The 9,677-nt window shown below is 41.7% G+C and overlaps 1 protein-coding gene across 1 annotated transcript; it reads right to left on the bottom strand.

Annotated features, from left to right (window-relative positions):
- Positions 1-263: 263 nt before the first annotated feature.
- Positions 264-4,914, bottom strand: LOC115561406 (matrix metalloproteinase-9). Its single transcript, XM_030381480.1, has 13 exons — positions 4,611-4,914; positions 4,174-4,400; positions 3,826-3,974; positions 3,602-3,730; positions 3,277-3,450; positions 2,978-3,151; positions 2,687-2,860; positions 2,415-2,570; positions 2,151-2,322; positions 1,908-2,041; positions 1,475-1,625; positions 1,035-1,138; positions 264-918 (listed from the first exon to the last, which is right to left on the bottom strand). Exons 1-13 carry the CDS (start codon positions 4,743-4,745, stop codon positions 794-796), a joined length of 2,004 nt encoding a protein of 667 aa, XP_030237340.1. The 5' UTR covers positions 4,746-4,914; the 3' UTR covers positions 264-793.
- Positions 4,915-9,677: the final 4,763 nt, after the last annotated feature.

The raw sequence follows: 9,677 nt of genomic DNA, 5'->3' as shown, positions 1-9,677 counted from the left end.
ATTGTGTTGAGTGGAAGGCATACTACGCAAATCGGTGCGGAGTAATACGTTCCTCGAGTAGAAGGATTTTAAAATATCAACTATCATCTGAATTTAGAGAATGTATAGTGTTGCACAATGGAACATGTATATTCCTTGGGTGTCATTTAAGCATTATCGGTTGCAGCTTCATCCCAAAATAGATTATGATATTGTCAAATAATGCATTTATTTCATGCCTATCAATGATGTGTGCATTATTTAAGAATTCGGTTGGGACTCTGAAACATTTAGTCGTATATTTATTGGAATTAAATGACAACTTAAATGCAATACAAAATAACTCATTTTATAAATAATTTCAGTGATGGAGACATGCAATGCCACCCAGTGCAAATAACTGGTATCAAGCCAAAATATACAAAACAAATAAACATTGGGCCTAACAATTGCTTAAAAAATGTATACTGAAACAGTCTGAGCCTGTCAGACAAAAAACCTTATTCTGATCTGATGCAGATTCTGTTTTGGAGGGAACCGTTATGTTCCTATTCCTGCTGTTCGCATCCATAACCTGTTCACAAATGAAGAGTGATGCAACAACAAAGTCTCACACTTAAAGTACCTTCATCTGGGCCATTCAACTAAACAGTGTGTTGCTGCGTATGTGATTGCGTGGGACTAAGGACCCCAAAAATGGCAGTTAACAATTTTGCATTGCATGTGACTTCACAGTTAAAGAGGAACTGCCAACAAATTATTACTAATTGTTATTTTGATTGCATAAGTTATAAGTTCTTCAAGTCAGGGCTTCTCAGGCCCGCAGGGCGGAATCGTCTGAACACTGGAGGAGATCATACTTGATGTAGCCAACACGGTTGGCCTGGTGACGAGAATTCACACCCGTGTAGAAGCGATCTTGGCAGAAGTAAAGGTGACCTGGGGTTGAGGGAGATTCAGATTGACATGTAAGATGTAGAAAACTCATCTTATGCATAGAGTACTTTGAATTTTTAATAATAGTTCAAATAATGTGTGAAACTTCAGATTTTCACCTTTGTACAGGAAAACATCGTGGACATCACTGGGAACTCCGCCGAAGACCGTGACAGTTGTCCGAGGATATCCTCTGTCCATCTTGAGAGTCTTCACATCAAGCCTGGTAGCATGAAATACAATATAATGACCATTATTGTTTAATACAGGCAAAGAAAGTGAGTTTCTCAAAGTCTTCGGAAATTATTGTCGATATAACATATTTCCTAGCATATATATTTTTAGCATTTTGTACTTTTGCACATTTATAAAATTGTTGGCGTTTGCTGCTGCTGGAAGTGCAATTTCCTGAGGGAACCTTCCCGAGGGATTAATAAAGTTCTTATTCACCCATCCATCTATCAATCAGAGGTTTGCCTGTTTTTGTTATGTTTGCAGGTTTTCTTCAACCACCATGTTTGCACCCAAGCATAAAGGTTCAGTGCCCAGCGAATCTCACCTCCAGTAGTTCTCCCCGTTGAAGAGCAGGACTTTGCTCCCCTTTCTCTGCACGGATCCCTCCACCGTCTGAACACTGCTCGGCAGGCCCAGCTTCTCGATGCTGCGGGGTCCAAGTACCTTCTTGCCAGTGTACACCCAGAACTGAGTTCCTTTGAACACAATTGGAAACATTTATGTTAATGCAGGGGGCAGGATAGTGTAGTGGCTACTAGTGTTACAATCCCAGCCATAAGGTGCTTGGTTTGATCCTCAATGTCCGCAGCCTACCTCTGTGGGCAACATTGAACAAAATGCTTAACCCCTCCTTACTCCTCAGTGCAATGTATCTTCTTCACTTTGATTGAGGTAAGATAAAGGTGGCTGCTAAATAATTAAATATAACTGCAATTGATTTATGTGTTCCATTAGCAAACTGAGGGAAGATCGCTCACCTGCAAAGAAGTACATCTTTTTGGTTTCCGGGTCCTCAAAGGCAGAGTCAATCTTAGCTGGCAGGGCCGGCCACCCCTCAGAAATAGCAAATGGACCCTTAGCCTTATCGCTGTTTGTCTTTTTCCAGTAATATCTGATGGAGAAAATATTATTATTAAAAGTTAGAACAAAGGCCCCGCAATTTCCAATGTATGTTTTCTTTCCTGAACGTAGACAGACAGGTACATTGCGTTTTGACCTACCCATCCTTGAAGAAGTGCAGCACATTCCCAATCTCAGTGATTGCGTCAAAGGTCGTGACCTGGCAGACATCATTGTCTGGATCTACAGGTGTCGGTGTGGTGGTTGTTGTTGGTCTGGTGGTCGTCGTGGTGATGGGACCCGGGGGACTGGGGTGCGGGCCGGTTTTAGGTCCTGGGGAAATACAATTTTAGAATTGGAGGATAATGTTTGCTTGTCATCGAATTTGCAATATTTTATTGAGAACTATACTGAAGTGGGCTTACCGTAGAGATACTGAATGCCTTCAACGTCGTCCTCATTTAGGGAAAAGTTCTCAATGAATCTGTACATGGGAAACATAAGTGCGTCTCTGACTTTGGAGTGGTCCAGGCCCAGGGCATGTCCAAACTCGTGGGCTGCTACCAGGAACAGACTGTACCCTGGGGGCAGAAAAAGAGCCACTTAAAATTAAGAAATCATCATTCAACATTCAATCTGTCATCTTATAAGAAGAAGACTCAGTGTTGCATTAATAGTCTTTTTTTTTTTTACTCACCTTGGTCAGGACAGAATCCCCATTTGGTGTCGGTGTCAAAGTTATCAGTGGTGGCACACCATAGCCTTCCGTCATTGCGTCCCTCGCTAGTGCAGGAGTCGTACGAATTCCCCTGGAACTGGAAGGGGAAGCGACAAGACTCGCCCTCTGAATTTCCTCCGACCACAGCCGTTTCTGGTGGAGCAAAGAAATTCAATTGTACAATTTTAAAAAAGTAGAAGAGGAAAAAGACAATGTGCTGTGTGGGCAGTAATTCATCGATCATACACCAGGCAAAGGTTGGCTACTCACCACGACTGGGGCATAATCCAAATTTCATGTCGTTGTCAAAGTTGTCAGTGGTGGAACACCAGCGGTAGCCGTCACTACGGCCCTCCGTGGTGCAACTATCGTACGTCTCCCCAAGAAATACGAAGGGAAATACGCATGGTTTGTCATCGCTGTTGCCTCCGAACGTGTACAAAACTGCCAGGAGTAAACAGGAACGGATGGGAAATGATTATCGATGTTGTCAGCAATCCCCGTGCCCCCAGATAGCTTCATTTTTAAGAGGCCATGTCATGGCCCTCAATATAAATTGTCGATCTTACGTTCACTGGGGCAGAAGCCAAACTTCTTGTCCGTTCCGAAGTCGGCTGTAGTGGAACACCATGGCAGGTTGTCGGAGCGTCCGTCCGTGGTACAGCTGCTGTACGACTTTCCGAGGAAGGTGAAAGGGAAGTGGCACAAAGCTCCCTCTGCATTGCCGTACAACGTCTTCACAACTTGTGTGGGAAAGAGGGAAGACAGAAAATAAATAGCTAGATTTTATTGCCATTAATGAAGTGACCACTAGGGGGAGGTGTTCGGTTAAATACAGCAGGGGATGTGGAAGTCGGTTCCCTCATGGAGTAATAAAGGCCTTCGTGTTCCTACCTGTCCCTTGGCCTAGGGTCCAGATCTCATCATCGTCAAAGTGGGCGTCACCCTGGATCCCTTCGCCGGGGGGGTAGGCGTGGGCCAAGAGGCCGTCCTTTCCGTCAAATGGATACGGGTCCCCATGATCTACAAAGACAATTGTATGAAATAGTATATCAGAACAACTCATTTTCAAATATTCAGAATTCATCATGGTAAGGATTGAAAGAGATTTGACCTACTGGCTTTCCCGAAGGATATCATGATATCGGCGGTTCCGTCAAATAGACGGGTAAAGGTGAGAGGAGTCACGTCACTCCACACCTTGAAGGCCCTGGCGAAGGCGTCGTCGGTCAGGGAGGGTGCCATATCAGGGGAGTAGTTCAGGATCCTAAATAGGAGACAGCCATGTATTCATTAACATCACTCCTAGGCAATGGCTATGTGGGACAATGGTGTATACAAATGTATCTGGATACTGTTATGTAATCTACGGCACCGCATGGCAGAAGTATTGAAGCATCACCATGGTTATTTAAAACTCCCTTTCAGCAATCCAAACTGTCACTTCCTGTCCCTATTCCGCCCACCTGTAGGTGACGTCGTTGTGGTCCCATTTGAGGTCTCCGTCGAAGGACTGGTAGCTGCGAATGTCTGGGACCCCACAGCGGGGGCGTTTCATGGTGTCCAGCGTGGTCTTGTCCAGCAGTCCGGTCTCCTCCAGACCCATCTGCCTCTGCAGCGTCTTCAGAGCTTTGGACGTGGAAACATCGCTGCGCTGCGGAGACTCCATGTAGCCAAACCTCTTCAGGTATTTCTGATGGTTGAGAACACAAAGACACACGCAAATTTGTACAGGGAGAGCTCACTGCAAATCAAAAATCTTTTTCGACATAGATTAGCTATGTTCATCTAAATTCAAGGCTTCGCCGCCTCGATGGCCGATGCTATTTTTGGGGTAAAAGCTAATTAAAAAAAAAAGAAGCTAACTTTCCTTAAACAAGTGATCATGCCATCTGCTACTTACATCTGCCATCTCCACGTCAGTCATGTTTTTGATGACATCTCCCGGGATGGTGACGAACACAGACTTGACAGGAAGGCTCAACGTCTCCATTGTGCACATCCCCAAAACCAGCAACGCTATCGCAGTGGACCTCATGTTGAGGTCAAAACAATCTGAGCTGTGGCTGGAAAGAACTCAGGCAGAGAGGAGCAGATCCACTAAAAACTAAAACACCCAGCAGAGTAAACTATCTCAATGTGTTGGCTTCTCACCTTTGTTTTGAGGAGTGGTTGAGTGTTGTTCTCCTTTGTGCACTCCTAGGGCAGCACTGCTGTATTTATGCACCATAGAGTCTTAGTCACTAGACCTCATCCCCTCTTACACCCAACCTCAGACCTCCCCTTTAGAAACGTAGATTGATACACAGGAGTGGGGAACTTCCAAACTGTCCCAATTTAGCCTTTCACAAGAGCCCAATGAAGTGTGATTGTTTTGTTCTCTTTTTGTTCAAATTTATAGGTGGTGGATGGTTAGTAAGTGGTTCATCTAATTACAGTCACTAAAACAAATGGATTCACTTCAAAATGGCAAAACAGTTTTGACACATGGAATGGTTTGGTTAAAATCCCTGTTACACTTTGTATGTATGTATCAATGTCCAACTGCTGTATTGACCCTACCTGTGTCAATGCTTAAGAGTTTGAATAAAGATTAGCATCCCTCTGCCAGCTGTGGTGATTGTGTAGGGTATCACTCTTGCTGGGAACCGGATAATTGTATTACTCATGCAGAGGATTATTTATTTTTATAAACGTTTACTGGACAAGAACTCTCCTTATGAACAGGTCACAACAGTTTTAGGAAGAAAAAAAAACATCTTGCATTACCATGTCTACAACAAGCTCAAAAAGTCAATTTGATTTCGAAAAAAAGTGGACAAATTGGACAAACAAACTACAAAATGGTGTTTGTATGGAAGACCATTTTTTTTTTTAAGTATAAATGCATTTTTACAATTATTTTGATGAGAAGACCCATGCATGTCAAGTTCCCAAATATTTGGAACGCAAATTGATAGAGCAATAAAATCCTAGTAAGTAGATGGCGATATTTTTGTCTACATATACAGGAAATAAATGTTATTTCATAGCTAGTCTATGTCGAGATGAATGCAATTTCAAACTTGAGGATCAATGCTCCTCGGTGCGGAGCTTTTGAAAATTTGAGGTAGAAATGGATCATTCTGAGGCATGTGAAGGACCAGTATGTTGACTCGTATAGTAAGGCCAAATTACTCAAAATGGCTAAGTTACCATAGATGCAGAACATTACATACAGTAATGTATATAGAAAAAAAAACACGTACTTCGGGAACCTGCTGGAAGAACACTTTCTTTATTATTTAAATTAGTATTTTAAAACACTGTAAACTAAGTCACCAAACGCTATATTTTCTTTCTTCTCAGACACTCTCAGATTCACTGAACTGATAAATTTGGTTCGGGAGAAGAGATAAAAGCCCGCCTACACTGTAAACTGATTGGTTGACTTACCGATCCAAGCCAATCAGGAGGCGCCTGAGGCTCAGGTGCACACTGCCTCATGCACAGTTTTTAGATCCCTCTCTGTTGTGCTGCGCGCTCGCTACACAGATGCGAACGCGGTTAGGAGCACGTCTGTCTCCTGTGCGCGGTCTTGCTCGCTCGCTCTCCATTCCGGGAGATTTTAAGTAATTTAAAATTTTCGACAAGGAGGCGCTGGGTTGAAACAAGGAGGCGCAGCGCCCCTCTTTCCCGGTTTAGATTAACCCCATATCACTTATTTCATTTTAATCCCAGCCATTCTACACCTCTGTGTAAATGTTCAAATTGTTTTTTGTTTTTTTTCTCTTTATCAGTTGTTGTATATTTTATGTATTTGCATTGTTTATTGTGTATGTATGGTTGTTTTTGCTTTGCATTTGTTTGACTCGGCATCATTGCAAATGAGGGTCACCCCTGAATTGATCTTTCGAGTATAAATAAAGGTTAAATGAAAAATGAAATTGATGTGAGGTATATTTTATGTAGAGGCCATGTTTCCTTCTTCTTTCCCAACTTTCAAAACACATTTAACAGTTTAATATTTTATGGCGCTTATACAGGCCTATGAGCTTTGCTAAATTAATAGTTTTACTTATTATGTTGGTCTGCACAATTGTTGTGGTCAAGTGATGCAGTTATTACGTTTTGAATCCGTCATTCCATGTTATGACACACGTTGCCACACAAATTACCAACCTTACCATTGTATTGTCACTATGAATCATCATGATTAAATATGCCTACCCAGTCACATCTCATGATGAAGTCAAACATTAAACTTGAAAACGAACAACAACATGAAAGTTATCCATTCAAATGTTAATGTTAATAATTTGCAGACGTAACTCAAACTTTACATTTGTTTAAAGGTATTATGTTAAACATTCACCATAGGGAAAATGCCTACAGTGGATCAAACATGCTGGTTGGATGTTTGTAGATTTGATGTTACTTGTCAATGAAATGGAGAAGGGACCAATCATCAAATGGCCTGAATCATATATTAATGATTAAATGAACAATACAACTTTGAATGAATAATTCCCAGAAACGCAGATACGTATATTCACCTCCAAGCTCCCATCCTCTCAAGATGATTCAAGGGCAAATTCAAGGGTGTTTTTAAGGATATACTATAAAAGTCTGTCATCATACGGTTACAAGGGCATTTAAAAGAAGGAAATTAAAACCATTGAATCCCTCTTAAAAACACATTTTATGAACATTCTTGTATATTTTACCAGTGAAGCTTAACAGCAATAACCTTAATGGAGTTATTCATCTTCATTAAAGTTTACGTTTAGGAAATAGTTTTTTAATGCTGTCTGAGCAATGTTTTCATTTATATGTGCTTTAGTGCAGGTATAAATTACCAGTATGTTGTAATTTATACCCGCACTATGTTGAGACTTATACGTTCATGTAATTTGACCAAGAACTGTTTATCTTTTTTTATGATAGCCTGAATATTCTGGTGTTATTGCAGTTCACTGGCCAGGTTTTATTTACACTGCATGAGCATCTTGGGCCAACTTCAAACAGAATCCCCAGCACACACTGTCTATCATCTCATGATGTTTTCACGCTCATAGAGACACAATCACAAGGTTATTTCTGCCTCTGTGTGGCTCCCCGGAGCATCCCCAGGCCTGCTTTGAAAACGTCGGCCACTGATTTTACATGGCGTCAAAGGCTTATGAACATGGCTCCATGAATGTAAACACACGCCATATTTCATTTGGCTCTGCCACTTCTTGCAAACAAACACGTCCGCACTGACGCTTAAAATATTAACATTGTTGTTGTTGGGCTTCGCTTCCAAATTTAGCCTGTATCTCCATGCATGAGTCTGTTGGTACACAGCACGCAGCCAGACTACGTCATGAGTGCATGAGTGGAAAACATGATGGTTGAGAAGTCAGCCCTTCATGTCAAAACGTAAACAATGTATAGGATTAGGGTCACTTCTTTGGTAGTGTAATAGGGTCCTAAAATATAAAACCAGACATTGATAACTTTGTAAGTGTACAGATTGTTTATTAAAAAGGACATTTTATACACACAATACCATCAGAAGTTCACCCGTCGACGCCATCTTGTTTTTAAGACTCGATAAGATTGCCGAACACAGAGCTTGCGTTTTGTTGACGGATGGCACAATCTCTGTCTTTGTCAATCTACTTATCGAGTCTTAAATACTATACTACCAAAGAAGTGTCGGGCTACTTCTAGCCTTTTAATAATAATAATAAACTTTATTTATATAGCACTTTTCAAAACACAGTTACAAGTGCTGAACAAAAAAAAATGGGCAAAATGGGCAGTGACTCAGTCAACCTAATTTCCTCAGGCAAGTCATTCCAGAGCTTCGGTGCCCGTATGGAGAAAGCTCGGTCCCCTTTAGTTATGAGCCTGGACACTGGGAGGAACAGCAGTCTACTGCCTGAGGACCTCAGACTACGAGACTGCACATATGGGACTAAAAGCTGTGAAATATATGCTGGGGCCAAATCATGTAGAGCCTTAAAAGTAATCAATAAAATCTTAAAATCAATCCTAAAACAAACGGGAAGCCAATGTAGAGACGCTAGAACAGGTGTGATATGGTCATATACAAAAAGGCTGTTACAATAATCAAGTCGTGAGGAGATGAAAGAATGTAACAAAGTTTCAGCGTCACTGAGATTTAAAATTGATCGCATTTTTGAAATATTGCGGAGTTGGTAAAAACAAGATTGGACAATCTTGGTGATGTGTTGCTCAAAACATAAATTACTTTCATTGAGGACTGCAAGGCTTCTTGCAACAGGCTTGATGAGTTTTGACAAATTGGCCAGACTGGCCACACTCACACTGGCAGATTTGAGCACGGTTAGGTGTGAAAACGGCCACGGCAACGGCCAGATGGCCTAGTGTAAGTGCACCCTAAGTCCAGCAGAACAAGAACAGACCCCATGCCTGCGTCCGAACTAATTAAAAGGTCATGTGTGACTCTCAACAAGGCGGTCTCTGTGCTATGGTACTCACGAAAGCCTGATTGGAATTTTTCAAAGACACTATTGTTTACCATAACTGCCAGCAGCTGCTCAGAGACTAGTTTTTCCAGGATTTTAGAGATAAAAGGTAACTTTGAAATCGGGCGAAAGCTATCGAGGATAGTGGGATCAAGTCCAGGTTTTTTGAGGACTGGTTGAATACAGGCAGGTTTAAAATAATCAGGGACACAGCCGCAGCAGATAGTGAACTGGTCAATAAGTGGGGCCCAATACACTCCTTGATTTCAATTAAAAACTTGGTGGGAATAATATCTAGTGGGCTGGAAGAAACTCTCATATTAGAAATTATTTTCAGGAGTTCAGGCAGGGAAATAGGAGTGAAAATACTGAGAGTGTCCCGGTAGGGTGGGCTGACGTCCGTGAAGCTGGGGTTTGTTCTGATACTAAGTCTAATATTTTCCACTTTCCCCACAAAGTGCAAGAGGAACTTCTCACAATCTGCATCTGAT

The sequence above is a fragment of the Gadus morhua genome, chromosome 1 (assembly GCF_902167405.1).
Source record: "Gadus morhua chromosome 1, gadMor3.0, whole genome shotgun sequence".
Classification (NCBI taxonomy): domain Eukaryota; kingdom Metazoa; phylum Chordata; class Actinopteri; order Gadiformes; family Gadidae; genus Gadus; species Gadus morhua.
The sequence above is the reverse complement of the archived record's forward strand: the minus strand, read 5'-3'. Positions and strand labels throughout refer to the sequence as shown.

Bases quoted from the DNA above. Each gene is read 5' to 3' on its own strand.
- LOC115561406 (XM_030381480.1), bottom strand. From the start codon at position 4,745: ATGAGGTCCACTGCGATAGCGTTGCTGGTTTTGGGGATGTGCACAATG. The intron at 1,626-1,907 runs GTGAGCGATCTT...TTGTGTTCAAAG, and splicing joins AAAGATGTACTTCTTTGCAG to GAACTCAGTTCTGGGTGTAC. The intron at 919-1,034 runs GTGAAAATCTGA...CCTCAACCCCAG, and splicing joins CGATGTTTTCCTGTACAAAG to GTCACCTTTACTTCTGCCAA.